We start from the raw sequence: 17796 nt of genomic DNA, 5'->3' as shown, positions 1-17796 counted from the left end.
CAAGGATTGTGTATATGGATTACGAATATAACCATTAAAATGAGGGTAAAGTGTGTGCCAGCAGAAGAGGATAGGCTGACAATCTGCTATATATCTGTCATGGTACAGTCATTAAACCTCTTGGGATAGAGGTCTGCAATTCTGAGATAAGAATTGGCAGAAGACATCTGTGCCATACATCTCAATGTGGTACAAGAAAACATTTTAAAGATTTCTTGGCAAACCCAGCATTGTCTTGATCCTTCACTGTTCGGATTCAAATAATGGTTTAGAGCTGAGACTCAAGCTGGGTATGGAAGGTTTAAGTTATAAAGAAAGGCTAGATAGGTTGGGACTTTTTTCACTACGAGGTTGAGAGGAGACCTTATAGACGTTTATAAAATCATGAGCAGTATTGATAGGGTTAATGGTAGGTGTCTTTTCCCGAGGATGTGCGATATCAAACTAGGGGACACATTTTAAAGGTAAGAAGAGAAAGATTTGAAAAAGTCATGAGGGGCAATTTTTTTTTTAAAAAGAGGGTGATTTGCGTGTGAAATGAATTTTCTAAGGAAGTGGTGGATGTGGGAACAATTACAATGCTTAAAAGACATTTAGATAAGTACATGAATAGGAAAGGTTTGGAGGGATCAGTACCAGGAGCAGGAAGGTGGGACTAGCTTAGTTTGGGATAACATTCAGCACAGACTTGTTGGATCAAAGGGTCTATTTCCATGCTGTATGACTGAGTCTTCTTCAAAAAAGATATCTTAAGTTATAATCAGTAAATCAATACAATGATAAACATTAAAAGATTGGATTTTTATTTTAAATAAGTACTGTATAATCTTGAAGATTTCGCAAGTGTGCAAAACTAGCAGAAACCGTTCTATCAAAGGAACCTTTCCAACTTTTGATACACCATGAAACATCATCTGTCAGTCTAGCCCAAATATAAGGCTCATTGTTCAGAACCTGATTTAAGATTAGTTTTCCTCCAAAAACGTTAATTACATCTTGGTATAAAATTTCAGCTTGAACTACTCAGTAACCTAATAGTGATATCCTGTAAAGTGGTTTTAAAAAAAGCCTCTCGAGAGACCCACTGTTCGTAATCTATTGGAAAATCTGAAGCGTTAAGATGCTAGTCAAGAATTGCTATCAAAGAAGAGGAACTGAGGGTTATGCTTCTATGACCTGATCACTTGGCAAAAGTCATAAAAGTTATCATGGTGGACACTGTCCATTTCACAACTACAAGGCTATTTGAATCCTTGATGAGAGGTTATCAATTCCAGTGCTTAATGCACATGAAAGAAAATGTTGACTTTTCTAAGACTTCATTGAAGTGAAGGAATTGAAATATAATAAATGGGTTTTTATGATTAGCATTTTTTTCACTATAATAAAATCCAAAATAACCCTTACAGTATCTAAATTATTTTTACTTTGTCTGACCTATTTATGGGTCCTTAGGTCTACCCAGAATACATACTAGGTGAGTTGGCATGGTCGGTGAAAAGGCAAAGATAATGGATGAGATACATGGAATGCTTAAATAAGCCTGAGGGAGCAAACGGGGATATAAATCAACATGTATGGGTCACTAGACAAGTGTACAAAGTGAGGTGAGTATCTAATTTTTAATTTAAAACTTTATACACCAGGCTCAAGTCCCAAGACAGGCAGGCAGGCTTTCTGTCCATCTGGCTCCATACCTGGCATCCTGCTCAGGTCTTCCTGGGTCACTTGCCAATTTTCCAATCCCCTGCACTGAAAATTAGGTGGCAGCCATTTTAAAGGACAGATTCACATACCTGGAAATTCATCTGTCTCTGCACACACCCAGCCCAGGAGAAACATTTGGAACCGAGGTGTGGCCAATCATGCACCAAAAAATATGCCTCCTCTACCCTGAAATTGCATTGCCCACTTATATAATGATATTTCAACATGTGAACATAATAGGATTGATAACATAATTATTTAATGAGATACAAAGTCACTTAAAATAATGAAACTATGAAACTTTATTAATAAAAGAAAAGAATACAATCTTCAAATTCAGCATGCACTCAAACCGAAAATCCAAGTAATGAATATTCATCAAAAAAATGCAATGTTAAGAATGATTTCCTCTACCCCACTACTAAAAACGTCCTACTATAAGGCAGTTATGAGATTACATTGACTCCAGTGAAGCCCCTTAAGATCAACTTATATTCTTTATGTACACAAACCTTTCAATACAGAATAAACTCAGTGCTACACAATAAAATCCCATGAAGAATTAACATTTTTAACTGTGTTTCTTCATTGGCACAAATGTAGGGCATTTTGAACCAGCTATATGATAGTGTTAACCACATAAAAGAATCTCTTCAATAGGTTTTGTACTGAAGTCCATAAGCAATAAGAAAAGTAGGCCAATTTGAATAGGTTGTTAACTCCATTTTTCTCCCTGTCACATTAACACCGGACCCACCAAATGATCAAAACTCAGCCTTGAGCATATTCAATGACATAGCCTTCACCGCTCTCTGTGGAAAAGAATTTCAAATACTCTCAGAAGGAAAGTCTTTCTCATCTCTATTTTAAATGGGAAATCCCTTAGATTGAAATTGTACCCTCTAGCTCTAAAACGCGATGGAAACACTCGGGTCTGGCAGCATGCACAGAGTGAGAAAAGAGAGTTCAGGCCAGTGAGGTGAACGGTGTGTAAAAAAAAGCAAATTACTGCAGATGCTGGAATCTGAAACCAAAAGAGAAAATGCTGGAAAATCTCAGCAGGTCTGGCAGCATCTGTAAGGAGAGAAAAGAGCTGACGTTTCGAGTCTAACTGACCCTTTGTCAAAGCTGCCAGACCTGCTGAGATTTTCCAGCATTTTCTCTTTTGGTTTCAGATTCCAGCATCCGCAGTAATTTGCTTTTATCCAGTGTTTAGCCCACTGCCACCTCTCTTCCAGGAATGCCTACCCTGAAGTACTGCTCTTCTCTCAGACAGGGATTTCATTTGTCTCTCTCCCCCTGTCCACCTTCACTGCTTTCCTTTTCTCTGAGTGTTAGACAAGGTACTTACTAAGACTCGCTTCCACAGCCATATTTCCTTCCTCGGTGACTGTCTTCACCTCCGACTTACTCCACATGGATTTTAATTCAAATTCCACCCTGCATGCAGCCTCCAGGATTACAGGTACTTGCACACAGCTTTGACAAAGGGTTAGTTAAACTCGAAACGTCAGCTCTTTTCTCTCCTTCAGATGCTGCCAGACCTGCTGAGATTTTCCAGCATTTTCTCTTTTGGAGGTGAATGGTGACCCTTCTTCAGAATAGAGCACACAATCTATTTTGGAGCGGTGTTATTCTTGACTTGAAACCTGAACCCTGCCTCCCAGTCTCTCATCATTTTCAATACTATACTTTCATTTTAGATTTCCAGCGTCAATATTTTGTTTTTGTTTTGCTTCAGGTATTATCTATCAAAGGAGCCAGATGCTTAGCAATTGCATGGTAAAGTATTAGGTAATCTCCCATAACCTCATAATTCCCATATAAATATCACTGGCTATGAGAGTTATTGTGGCATTTGGGGATGTGTGTGTCAGCTGCAGTCTTCAATTTTGAATGTGGGTTGGGCCATCAGTCTTCCATAGCATCCCAGCTCTCTAATGGTACCATGTGGCTGATAATGCACACAAGTGGGCAATCTCTTAATACCTCACCTCAGCTGACAAGCTAACCTAAGTGAATCGTTTATTATTTGAAATCTTGGGATATTGATTAATAAACATAGCACAAATTAAACAGGTACTGATTTTGACAGGGCACAGGTGTGGAATAAAACAATCTGAAAATAAAAGTAAAGATTTGGATCTTCAACAAATTTCGAAAATCCACATTGCTTTGATATTTGTAGCAAACGGTTAGCGCATGGAAGTGCTCAAATGGGTTGTGTGTGTACTGACAGACACATTGTAGGAGGTGGCGTCAAAACTTCCTCTTCGTGACCCGCTTCGTGAACCTGAACGAGAACCTGAACGCGAATTTGGTCCAGAGAATCCACCTGTATTATAAGCACTGTTAATTCCTTTTGTAGAAAATGATGCAGCTTCCAACATCCGTAGGCCAGTTTTATCTTCAACCATAGATCGATCTACTGCCTCTTTATATGAAATCTTCAATTTTGTTTTAGGACAGGTTAGGCTTTTTGAATGGCTACTGGTATCTTTCAGTTTCTCTGCTGTTTTGGCACCCATGAAACCTTTTCTTACTGCTTCATCAACAGTAATTCGTCCTGAAACATTTGGTACAACGAGTCCACCTGTCGCCATCTGATACTCAAGGAATCGTTGTCCGGCTTCATACGGTAACCAATTTTCTTGCATTGCTTCTACCGCAGACAGCCTTTTTTTGCTCTTCACATCTTCAAACCCAACATATGCTTTCTGTGCTGGCTTTAATCTCTTTCCCATGTCTTCATCAATAATAGCCTGAGATACAGCATCGTGAATGAGCAGTTTTTGACCATTTCCAGGATTTATTATACCTCCTGTACAGGCCTGGGCTTCCAACAACCTCTGCCCTGTAATAGCATCAACAATGCTACGACGTATGGCTTCAGAAATTGTTATCTTTTCTAATGTTTCAATATCAAATATAGCTGCAATCGGACTGGCATCATCTAAAGATTCAAAAGATGTTATTTTAATAGTTGGGGATAGGCATGGATTAAGGTTTGTCAAACTGTTTGGTGCACTTCCATTATATGTGCTGATATTAATCTTATCAGTGAACATGTCTGCAAACTGCGTAAGTGTCATACTTCCAGAGCGGTAGGCGTCAAGACTCTTATTATCAATTAAACCTTTCTTTAAAGACTCTTCAATGTCATACTGATTACCAGTTTTTCTGTCAACAATAACTGTCCTTGTGGTTCCATCCGAACCCGTTATTGTTATTTCTTCCCACTCTGCTTCCTGTTCAGAAAGCTCTAGAAAAGTCTCATAATCAATCAAATCCTTATGGTAGGCTTCACGTACTGTCATTTCTTGATTTGTATCAGGATCTACAATTACAACTCTACGTTTTCTCACTGCAGATGACCTAGTGGTTTTGGATTCTTTTTTCTTTTCTCTCAGTGGCAACAAACAAAGACCTGTGGATTTATCAGTTATGCACCGGTCAACTAACTGAAGATAGGTCAGATTTTCTTCTGTGTTGGGATCAAAGAAGCCTTTAGTATCATCATCTGGATCCATCAAAATTTCATTCAATTCTTCATCAAAATAATTACGTTTGTAAGCAACATCAACTGGCAAACGATGGCTATGCTTTGGATCAATAATTCCTCCGGTTGCAATTTGAGCTTCCAGCAAGCGAATACCATGACTATGCTCGATCAGGCCTTTCCTCATTGCCTGAAACAATGAGATGGTGTTCCCAGTTTCTGGATCTTTATAACCAGTAACAGCCCTTTCTGCTGAAAGTAGTTTGCTTTTGAATTCTTGACCTATAATTCCTTTTGCAGCGGCATCCTCAACTGTCAGCTTTTGGTTATTGACAGGATCAACTACAAAGCCTGTGGCTGCCTGAGCTTCCAGAAGCTCGAGGGCTGTGCCCTGTCTAAGCAAGCCTTTCCTCATGGCATGGTAGATTGGAAGCTTCTCCTTTGTGGCTTCAACATATACTCCTGAAATGCTATTGCTGCCTTGCAGGTAGCCCCTATACTTGTCACTGATTTGCTCTACTGTTACTGTTCCATGCGCAAGAGCAGCAGCTGTATTTTTATCTATAACCTTGGCTTCCACAAGATGGTCTACTGACACATCTGCTCTAATCCCTGGTATCATTATTTCATGCTTTTCCACTGGCAAAAGAAGCAAGTCTGTTCCAGGATCTGTTCTACAGGCCAACTTCAGTTGTTGATAGGACACTTTTGTCTTTGTATTTGGATCAACAAAAATTTTTGAGTCATCAAAAGGAGAGGCAAGTGTTTGATACATTTCTGCATCAATCAGTCCCCTTTTATAAGCAAGCTCTTTTGGCAGATATACACTGTTCACCGAATCAATTATCCCTCCTGCTGCAATCTGTGCTGCAAACAAACGAAGACCAGTCTCTCGGTCAACAATATCTTTCTTCATTGCTTCATACAGGGAGATAGCTTTTCCTGTAAATGGGTCTTTAAACCCAGTTGCAGCCTTCTCTGCTGCCAGAAGTTTGTCTCGGTCTTTATAGTCGACAAGGCCCACAGCCACAGCTTCATCCACTGTCATCTTCTTGTTTTTGTTTGGATCAATGATATGCCCAGTAGCTGCCTGTGCTTCTAAAAGTGACAAGGCCACATCAGGAGTAAGAATATTCCTTTTCGTTGCTTCTGACATTGAAAGTTTTTCTCCATTTTTCTGTGAGTAGACTCCAGCTATGTTCTCCAAACCACGTAGATTCAATTTAATTTCATCTGAAACATCCATTGTTGTTTTCTGGCCTCTTAACAGCTGATCTAAAGTTGATTTATCAATAAGTTGGCAATCATACAACTGGTTTGCTGTGACCTTTTTACGGACTCCATCAAATAGAAGTTTTGATGAATCAACTGTAACTATATTCTCTGTCTGAGTCTGTTTGTTGAAGGTTGGCACTTCTCGACTGAGTTTTTCTATTTCTAATTTAGTTTTAATATGCAGTGCTTCCAGTTCTGATCTCTTCGTTCTTTCACTTTCCTCCAGTTTCTGTCTATACCTTTCTTCGGTCATTCGCAGTTCCAATTTCAATCTGTCAATTTCAGCTTTTAACTGCTCAAATTCATTGCTGGTTTTCCCCTTCTCTAATTGTCGTATTTCTGCTTGATTCTTCCAATAACTTAGATCAGATTTAACTGCATCAATTTCATCCTGAAGTCGTTGCTTCAAGCGGGATTCAGCTTCTAGTTGTGCCTTTATTCGACTTAGATCATCTTCATACCGTTGAAGTCTCGATTTATCCTGCTCTAAGAGCTTGATTTTTAGTAGGAGAGACTCCTTTTCTTGCAAAATCTCTTTTTGAGCAGAATGTGTCTGCTGAATCATATTAGTCGCCTAAATGTTAAGGTAAAAGATAAATAATTATTTCTTTCCACATTTCAAAAGTGAAATCATCAAAATACAGATTTTTAAAATGATTACTTTAAACCAAATATATATGTTTGCTCAATATCAATATTATTCTTCCAACTAGTTGTTTAATTTAAAGTTTGTGCTACAGAGATTAATCTTTCAAATGAAAAACTAAGTTATTCTATGTTACCAATCTCAAAAATATTTCTCTTGTGGTTTAATTATCCATTTTTAACATTATAATTTCTTGACTTTTCGTAGTGAAGTAGAAATGTTTTAACATGCAACATTATGAGCTCTTCATCAGAACAATTGCTAAGCAAATTTAAAGACTGTAAAGAACTGGAGCCTGTATTGAATGGGGAAGAGAGGCCTTGGAGTATTCTTATTTAAATTCTCCAAAAAATCTTTAAGTCATCATTTCCTCAATAACAATTGTAAGCAGAGGAGATACTTGGGCCCATTTTAGACAAACTAACTCAAGTAGGGCCATTGCAAGGCTGACTGCTATTGTCTTTTCATATGTGACCACCCTTCTGAGTTTGTTGCTATGTCTTACTGCATCTGGAAGGCAGTGAAACACCATTTCAAGCACACAACTCTTCCCCCCACCCCTGCAAACACCACAGATCACTCAAATGCAACTGGACAGTTGAATGAAAATCCCAGGGACAATTCCTTCCTGCCTCCAAGATAGGCAATCAAATTCAATATGATACTCCATGTTTTTGCAGTTTAGGAATCTGTGATTTTCTGCTGTATGATACACACATATGAAAGATTTAGTCTATTTGCAGTCTGGTCTGTTTGCTTGCTAATACTCAACTAAGGGCTAGAAAGGATTTTGGAAAGATATATCTTGGCAATACTCAAAGGAAGTTAAGATGAGAAATTCACATTTTATGAAAAGGCCAGGAAGAGAGCTATGATCATTCACCTGGTGAATACTTGATTTGAAAACAAGTTATACATATCATTGGATTAAGCCTAAGAATACTGCAGAGAATGAAACAAGGGATATCTCTTTTAAATGCTTTCAGCATCAATTATAGCATCAATTCTCTTACACTGCCTCCTACACTTTATTAAGCTGTCATTTTCATTGCTGTTCCCCCATTCTACAATAAGAGAAACACATCACCATACACTTACAGGATATATAAATTGCATTAATGACTGTTAGTGTCTCCTTTTCATCCTTAATGATAACAAGAATTGGATGGGACAAGTGGGGTAGTAAATTAAGGACATGCTCCACGAAATGATAAAGAAAACTCTTTCATTGCAATGTGTGTGTTTCAACATCTACATTCCCATCTACCCCCAAAAATCTAGCATTTCCTTTCCTAAACCAAATCTGTCTCTGCTTTAAAAATAACACTACTCTGAAGAAAATTCCCTTCATCTGTTTTGAAGGAGCAACCCTTCATTTGAAAATAGTGACGCCTAGTTCTGGGCTACCACAAGAAGAAACTTCATTCTATGTCCACTTTGTTAAGAACATTCAGGATCTTGTGTCTCAATCAAGCCAGTCCTCACTCTAAACCCCAGTGGAAACAAGCCTTGCCTGTTGAACCTATCCTTTTAAGTTTCATTTGAGGTATCAATCCAGTGAATCTCCTCTGAATTACCTTCAATGCATTTACAGCTCTCAATTTTGTTACCAAAACCACATAAGAGCATTCAAAGTGTGGTCTCATCAATGAGCAATATAAACAAAGCATGACATCCTCACTTTTAAGTTCAACTGGTTTTATAATAAAAGGATAGTATCCCACGAGTCTTCTTCTGACCTGTACCTGCATATTAACTTTTAGTGACTCTAGAACACTTCGATCCCTCCGCAATTCAGAATTCCATAGTTGCTTTCCATTTCTCCAGTAATAATCTGCTTCTTCATTGCTACTATCAGAGTGAATAATTTTACATTTTTCAAAATTATACATTATCTGCCCGATTTTTGCCTACTCACTAAACCTTATTTGTATCCTCTGACAACCATCTTATCTCTTCTTCACAACCTACTTTCCTACCTATCTTGATATCTATGTACAATTATAGATAGCAAGCTAAGAACAGTCAGAGTTAATTATAAGTAATTTGGCCTCGAGCACAGAGCCTTGTGATACTTCTCTCACTATGATCTTACTAACAGCCCAGTTGTGCATACTGTATTTCCTGCCAGCCAATATTCAATACATATCAATAAGTTAACTCCTGTACTATGAGCTTTCATTTTCTGCAATGATCTTTGATGTGATATCTTACTACAATTCCTTCTGGAAATCCAAGTAAAGTATGTTTCCAGGTTTCGTTTTATCTACAGCATGTTGTTACTTATTCAAAAAATTTGGTTAGACAGGATTTCCTTTGGATGAAAGCATGCAGACTCCTCCCACTTACCTTGAGATTTTCTAAATGCGCAGCTACAAATATTTTAATGATCAATTTTATACATTCCGCATGACAGATGGCAATCTAACTTATCTTTAGTTTCCTGGTTGCTGCCATTGTTTATTCTTGAATAAAGGGATTGTATTTGCTAATTTCCAATCTAAAGGAACCATTCATGAAAAGAGGGAACTTTTTGAAAATTTACAGCAATGCATCTAGTTCATTAGCAATCTCTGAGATTCTAGGGTGAAGTCTATTCAGACTTGGAGACTAGTCAGCTCACAACTCTTTCAGCTTGCTTCATATCACTTCCCTTTTGATTGCAGTTTCACCAAGTTCCTCTCTCCCTTCCACATGTTGGAATGTTTTTCCTATCCTCTATTGTGAAGATAGGATCAAGATATTTGTTTGTTTCATTTCCTTATAGTCTACAAAAGGAGCTAAACTCACTTTATTTACTCTTTTCCATTTTAAAAAGGCCCGTAGAAACTCTTGCTGTTTTTACAACTCCAGCAAGCTTCATCTCATACTTTAATTTCTTCCTCTTAATTAACCTTTTCGGACCGAAACTAACAAAACCATTCTAAAAGGTGAAAGACTTAATCTAAGTCTGTTTAATATATTTTAACTGCATGATAGTGTAATCTTTTGCTATAAAGTCTGTGTCTTATAGTCCTGTTCCACAACTTACCTGATGAAGGAGCATCGCTCTGAAAGCTAGTGCTTCCAAATAAATCTGTTGGACTATTGCCTGGCATTGTGTGATTTTGAACTAAATATATTTCCAAGTCTAGATGGTAAGTGTCTTGGAGCAGAACTTATAGGGAATGGTATTCCCATGTATCTGTTGTTCTTGTCCTTTTAGGTGGTGCTGATTGCAGGTTTGTGCGTACTGTCAAAGGACGCTTGGTGAATTGTTCTAATGCATTTTATAGATGGTACACACTGTTGTTAATGTGTATCGGTGGCTGAAGGAGTAATTGCTTTTGGGCATAGTGCCAATCAAAAGGGATGCTTTGTGGTGTCAAATTTCCTGAGTGTTGCTGGAGCTGCAACCATCTAAACAAATAGGAAATAGTCCATCGCACACTTGACTTGTGCGTTTTAGATTAGATTACTTACAGTATGGAAACAGGCCCTTCGGCCCAACAAGTCCACACCGACCCTCCGAAGAACAACCCACCCAGACCCATTTCCCTACATTTACCCCTTCACCTAGCACTACGGGCAATTTAGCATGGCCAATTCACCTAACCGGCACATTTTGGACTGTGGGAGGAAACCGGAGCACCCAGAGGAAACCCACGCAGACACGGGGAGAATGTGCAAACTCCACACAGGTGCCTGAGGCGGGAAATGAACCCAGGTCTCTAGTGCTGTGAGGCAGCAGTGCTAACCACTGTGCCACCATGCCACATGGTAGACAGGCTTTGGGATTCAGGAGGGGAGTTATTCGCTACAGGATCCTGAGCCTTTCACCTGCTCTTGTAGCCACAGTATTTATATGATAGTCCAGTTCAGTTTATGATCAATGGTAATGCCCAAGACGTTGATTTTGGGATTCAGCAATGGTAATTCCAATGAATGTCAAATGGCAATGGTCTAGGTTTTATCTTGTTGGCACTTACGTGGCACAAATGTTACCTGCTAAATCTGGATGTTGTCCAGATCTTTCTGAATATAGACTTGGACAGCTTGGGTAAAAGAAAAATCGTGAATGTTGCTGAACCCTGTGTAAGCATCAGCAAACATCCTCACTTCTGACCTAATGAAGGACGGAAGGTCATTGATGAAGCAACTGAAGATTATTGACCCTAGGCCACTGTTCTGAGCAATTCATGCAGAGATATCCTGAAGCTGAGATGAGTGGCTTCCAACAACCACAAACATCTTCCTTTGTGCTTGCATAATTCCAATCAGCGGAGAGTTTCCCCCTGGATTCCCACTGACTCCAGATTTGCTCGGGCTCCTTGATGCCACACTTGGTCAAATGCTGTATTCAGTTCAGCTTTTGTCCATGTTTGAACAGAGGTTATAATGAGGTCTAGAGCCAAATGCCCTTGGCAGAATCCAACCCAAACTGAACATCAATAAGCAGTTTTTGGAAAGCAAGTGCTGCTTGATAACATTGTTGATGACCATCTTCCCTCACCTTACTGATAACTGAGAGTGTGGGATGGTAATTGGATTGGATTTGTCTTGCTTTTAGTGTACAGGATGTACCTGGGAAAAGCTCCTCATTGTCAGGTAGATGCCAGTGCTGTACTGAACTTGGCTCAGAGCATGGAGCACAAGTTGTCAGTATTATTGCTAGAATGGGTTCAGGGGCCCATACTTTATTCTGAAACATCCCTTTAAATGTATGCAACCATCTCAACTGATCCATTCTATAGTATAGTATGCCAATGAGAATATTTTCACTTCTGCAATATTAACTAATTTCAGCCATCCCACAGTTCATGTTTCTGGCAAAACCCTCATCAATGCCTTTCAGTATCTTGAGACATTACTATGGTAATGTCTTTGTGGCTGGACTTCAATGTTCCACCCTCTGTAAACATGGTGATTCAAAACTCCTGTGTTCTACTTGTGTCCTAACTAGCAACAAGTTCCCCTATTACCTGTGTATCGACTAACTTAACATTGACTCCTGGCTTGCGATCACAAAATGCTTAGCTTTTAAAATTCTTATCCTTGCTTTCAAACACCTCCATGGACTTGCCCCTTTCCACCTTTATAAATTGTTCCAACCCTACAATTTTTCAAACTATCAGTACTTCTCTACCTCTAACCTCCTGAGCATCGCTGATGTTGGTCACTCCACTATTGGTGGCCAAGTCAATAACTGCTTAAGGCCTAACCTCGAGAACTGCATTCCCTAAACTTCTTTTCCACTCTACCCTAGTTTCCCTCTCTAAAGAATTTATTGAAGCCTACTACACTGGCCAAGGTTTTGTAATTTACCCAAACTCAGTATTACATCCTGTTGTATAATGTTGCTACAAAGTACCTTAAGATCAGATGGGATGGGAGAGTGGTGATTCATTAAGGGTGGACTGCAAAGGTAGCAACTTGAAAACAGTGTTTTGAAACTTCCACCAACTACAATAATACTTAGGATTACAGAAGTTAGCCAAAACTGAAAAGTCTAAATTAAATAAAATATATTGAATATATTATTGAATACATCTACTGAATATATAAATTTATCCTTGAGTATCAAGGAAGAAGCTTTGTAGTGGACACAGAGAAGGCTTCATTTATGCAGGTCATAGACTTCTTTCATGAGAAAGTTTTAAAAACATTAAGCCACAAGGATAAAGGGTAAGAAAAAAAGCCAGTACATGACATGAAACAATTAGAATATGTAATAATCTTAAGAACAAACAATCTTGCACACAGTTAGGTCAGTAAAGGATCAGGACAAGGAGCAAATAATAGAAGTCCTTAACATTTCTCTATCTCAAAATGATAAAAAGTGGTTTTAGTAGCAGAAAATGAGCAATTTAAAGAACAAGAGGATCAACCTTCAAATTGTAAAGAAATAAAACATTTCCATTTGTTATAGCATCTTTCATGATCTCAACATGTTTCAAATCATTTTGCAGACATTAAAACTGCTTTTGAAGTGTGGTCACCGCTACAACACAAAGAGCTGCAGTCAATTTTCACAGAACAAACAGCACAGAGGTACTGACCTGACATCAGAGTTTGAAAAGTAACTTCAATTAAAGGGTATCTGTTGGCCACAGCACGGATAAGAACTCACTTCTTGGTAAGAAACATTCATAGTTAATTCTATTCACGACATTGGCAAGGGAAGTGTAAATTTGCAAAGATTTTCTTTTTATTCACGGGCACCATTAGAAAAGACAATGGCTACCCTCAAGAAGGTCTTACTCTTGTTACATATTGCTGAGCTGTTAGAATTCTATTTTTGGCCCACCACCAACAATCAAACATCAATATTTTTTACAAATCAAGGTGGTGGAAGGGAACTCTTACTCTTCTACATGAAGCTAACAGCTTTGTTTGTTTTTGAGACAGATAGAATCATAGGACTTATATCACAATGTCACTCGTGCTCAAAATATTCTCAGAAGATATGACGTAAATGTTTTATTTATATAAATGTAGTTATTCCTGGAATCTGATCATTTTGGTGGGAGTCTCCAATCTCATTGAAACCTTGGAAATAGATCATCTGAATCCAACTGAATTGAACAGCATTAGTTGTGCTAATTCCCTGAAGGTTTTGATGATTTTCTGCCCAAATAACAGCATTTGTTCAGATATAGCATTTAAATTCACTTGACTGGTTTTAAAATTGCATTTTGCTGACATATGGATCAACATTTGTGAAATAATCAAATTTATAACAAATCCCTACACATAATGTTGAAGTTAATTCGCAATTGCCTTAATGCAATTTTTAAGATCTGAAACAAAATGTTAACCTCTGTATTTTCCATTATCCTCTAAGCTTGGAAGTAAGTAGCAATAACTACTGTAGAAAGTCAGTCATTGTCTCTAGTAATTTTAATGGAAACCACGGGGGAATTATATATGCAGCCATTTTATCAATCACTCATGTTAGATTAGGGAACTTCAGAAATTCTGCTTCAATTCATGTCCACAATTATGGGTAGAAAATATGTTGCTGGAAAAGCGCAGCAGGTCAGACAGCATCCAAGGAGCAGGAGAATCGAGGTTTTGGGCATGAGCCCTTCTTCGAAACGTCGATTCACCTGCTCCTTGGATGCTGCCTGACCTGCTGCGCTTTTCCAGCAACACATTTTCAGCTCTGATCTCCAGCATCTGCAGTCCTCACTTTCTCCCACAATTAAGAATACCCAACTAAGAATATCTGAAATACTGCAAAGAAGTGAATGACATTAGCTTTGACATTTTCTTTAAAAACACAGTAAACACTGTTAATAAGACTAATAGAAAATACTTCACATGATAAAACAGTAAAACTTGCATGTACCTCTAGAGCCTGCTTTTGGAATGTTTCAACTTCCAGTCTCAATTTTTCCCTTTCATTCTTTAACTCATTAATTAGCCCTTGAAGGTCAGTGGTTCTTTTGTATGTTAGTTCAAGTTGCTGCCTCAATTCAGAGATGGTTCTTGATTTATCACCTTCTGCATCATCTCTGAATCTCTTAAAATCATCAAAATTTGACTTCAAACTTCTCAACTCTTCTTCCAGCTTCAGTCGTTCTTTTGTGAGGTTCTCGACAACCGAACGCAGTCTGTCTATTTCACTTAGACTCTCATTCAAAGCCTTGGTTTTTTCTTCACTAGTTTTTTGGACATGTTCATATCTCTGACAAGCCTGTCTTGTACTTTCTTGCTCTTGACTCAACTGGCGACGCAATGTTTCAACATCAGCATACAGTCTATTCAATTCTCCTGTGCTAATATTCTTCTCTTTCAGCTGCTGGTCAAAAGCTTTCTGCTGTTTGGAAAGATCATCTTCAACTTTTTTCTTCATGATTGAGATATGATTAATTTGTTCTGTGAGCTGAGTAATTGAGAATGTATGATCCTTGCATTTTTGTTCAAGGCACTCAGCCTCTTCCTCAGCCCTCTTTCGCTTTGATGATTCTTCAAGTACGTTCCTTCTTAATTGTATTAGTTCTTCATCAATCTTATATTTGGCATTGTTTGCTTCCCTTATATTGTTTTGCAAACGTTCAACCTCTTGTTGCAACTTAGATCTTTCTCTGGATACTTTCTCACGTTCTACCTTTATGACTGTAATCTCTTGTTCTGTAGTTTTAAGTTTGGTAAGTTTTTCTGTGTCCTTCTTCTGAAAATCAATTTGCTGTTGTTTTAATTTATCATTTTCATTTTCTAAATGTTTCCGTTTATTGACTTCTTCCTCTAATAAAATTCTTAGCTTTTCAATCTCCTTTCCTTTGTCTTGGATAGCCTTGGAGGTATCCTGCTGAAGTGATTTAAGCCTCAGTGTTTCGTCAGTTTTAAGTTTTGTGAGTGTTTGAAATTCTCTTTCAAGTTCCTCTCTCCTCCTAGATTCCTCAATACAAGCTGACTTCTGCTGCAAAGAATCCTTTTCTGCCTTTTTTCTATTGAATTCAGTTTCTCTGATAGAGCTTCTTAATCGTTCTATTTCTTCCATGAGATTCCGTTTCTCATTCAGAGCTTTCTCCAATTGAATTTTCAAAGTTGCAATATCATCTTCCTTTTTTATAGTTAACCTTTCAACTATAGTTTCTCTCTCATGAACCTCTCTTTCAACCCGTGACTTTAAGATCCTGTTTTCCTGCTCATACTTGACCCTAAGCTCATCTAGTTCACTTTCAAACTGTCTCCTTTTTAAAGACTCTTCCTGAAATGCATTCTTAAGCTTTTCTAGCTCTCTCTCTTTGTCTTTGATTGATTTCTCAATCTCCAATTTTATCAGCACTATTTCATCCAGTTCCTTTTGTTTAATTCGGAAAGCACTGTCATGTTCATTCTTTTGCTGATCATACCAATTTTCAGCTGCTTTTCTCTTCCTTCTTTCCTCATCAATTTCAAGTGTCAATTTTGTAATCTTCTCATGGATTTCTTTTATTTGGAGAAGGTACGAGTCCTCCCTCTGCTTGATGGTATCACGGTCCAATTCAACATTTCTCTTCTGCTCCTCGAGGACCATAATTCTTTTCCTGAAGTCTGCATACTCAGTTTGAACTTGGCTCAAATGTTGATCAAGAAACCTCTTCTGCTGAACACTATCAGCATTCTCATCTTGGGCATGTTTAAGTGCCTCTTCCAAAAGTTCTATTTTTGTGTTTTTTATCTGTATAATTAAAATTAGATGGAAGTGGCCTGTGATATTTTGCTTTGTATCCTACATCTTTAATATAAACATAAATTCAACAAACTAAAAAGTTATTTACATTTATAACCTTAGATATATTTTGAGAGCAAATAGTTAAGGCTGTCCAAATAATAAATACGTTCAGCTTTTAAAATGACATGAGAATATATTGGATAAATTTAATACTTTTACTTCCTATTTGAAAACAGACATCAATATTTCATTATTTTCAAGAACAGCTACAACATGAATATTAACTTTCCCGGAACAGAAAAATAAAAATTCACCTTTACTTCTTCCATATTCTTCAGCATCTCACTTAGATACTTGTAATAGTCACCAGATCTCGTAAGAAGTTCTATGTAACGAGACTGTAGATCTGCAGACTAAATGAAAACAAAGAGTAATTTTATAACAACGTGGCTACTTTAAGGATTATTTCTGGAACTATATGATCATGATTATTGAATTCAGACCCCGGCGAGATAGGATCTCAAACCATGAACTTTGGATGACTAGCTTAATGTCATAAGTATTGCTACTAAATCCAGTGACCTGTAGCAACTGCCAGATTCAGTGCCAGATTTTAAATGACAATTTGTTTGATTATTCTCTTCACTTTATATCACCATCAAAGAAAGCTTTCTACTATTTGTATCGCATTTCATAGGTTTTCTTTCTGAAGAAGAAAATAACTGTCAACCAGGGACATGCAGTCTCAGAAAACTTGTTCTGGGAAGCACATACTAGCTATCGCAAATTCCAACCACTGGATGATGCACAAGTAAAACATAGGAGGTAGGGACTGAAATGCACCAATAGGAAACTTAGAAAAATAAAGCAAAAATGAGGTAGATTTATTTTACCTAGCTTAAGACTTGCATTCCTTCCAAGATGTGATGTCCAGAACTGCTCTCAATATTCAGAGCATAGTAGAGGTAAAATAAGACTTCCCCTTTCTTGTACTTTAGTCATTAGGTATAAAGTCAAGTATTTCAATGGTCTATTTTAATTACTTTCTGCACTTGTTCATGAAACATTAATAATAATTGTACCTAGACCCAAAGTTTGTTCAGACCTCTATGGTGTCTGGCTTTTCACCATTTAGAAGGTACCTTATTCCAATCTTATCTCCAAAATGGATAAGCTCATATTTCCTACCGTGAAACCCATTTGTAACAGTTCTATCTGTTCAATTAAAAAGTGTTAATACCTCTGGAATTGTATGCATTCATTCACACAGTTTATTATGCTACCAACCTTTGTCACTTTGGATATATGGTCATCTACCTTAAGTTATTAATAGATACAATGTATAGTTGAGACCCCACTGCAGGCCTTAGGTCATATCCTGCCAAATAGAGAAACTGCCCATTACATCTACTCTGTCTTCTACACTATTCAGCCAATTTCCTAACTGGGTCAATAGCTTGCCAACAATTTTATTCACTTCAGTTATCAGATTCTGAGGGCCTTTTGTGAATGCCATCAGGAACACCA

At 37.8% G+C, this 17796-nt stretch overlaps 1 protein-coding gene across 4 annotated transcripts in view; it reads right to left on the bottom strand.

The window, feature by feature from the left end:
• Positions 1-2843: 2843 nt before the first annotated feature.
• LOC122549187 (desmoplakin-like) overlaps positions 2844-17796 on the bottom strand; it is a 69211-nt gene continuing 54258 nt past the window's right edge. For 3 of the 4 annotated variants that reach the window (XM_043688576.1, XM_043688575.1, XM_043688578.1), the window contains 3 exons: positions 16584-16682; positions 14458-16275; positions 2844-7055 (listed from right to left, as the gene is read on the bottom strand). In XM_043688576.1, the coding sequence (XP_043544511.1) occupies positions 3903-7055; positions 14458-16275; positions 16584-16682 (5070 nt within the window). In that variant the 3' untranslated portion in view covers positions 2844-3902. The remainder of the gene's footprint in view (positions 7056-14457; positions 16276-16583; positions 16683-17796) is intronic. The other variant, XM_043688579.1, reaches the window with a different exon arrangement.

This window comes from Chiloscyllium plagiosum, chromosome 4 (genome assembly GCF_004010195.1).
Source record: "Chiloscyllium plagiosum isolate BGI_BamShark_2017 chromosome 4, ASM401019v2, whole genome shotgun sequence".
In the NCBI taxonomy this organism is placed as follows: Eukaryota; Metazoa; Chordata; class Chondrichthyes; order Orectolobiformes; family Hemiscylliidae; genus Chiloscyllium; species Chiloscyllium plagiosum.
Note: the sequence above shows the minus strand (reverse complement) of the source record. Positions and strands in the feature narration are given on the sequence as shown.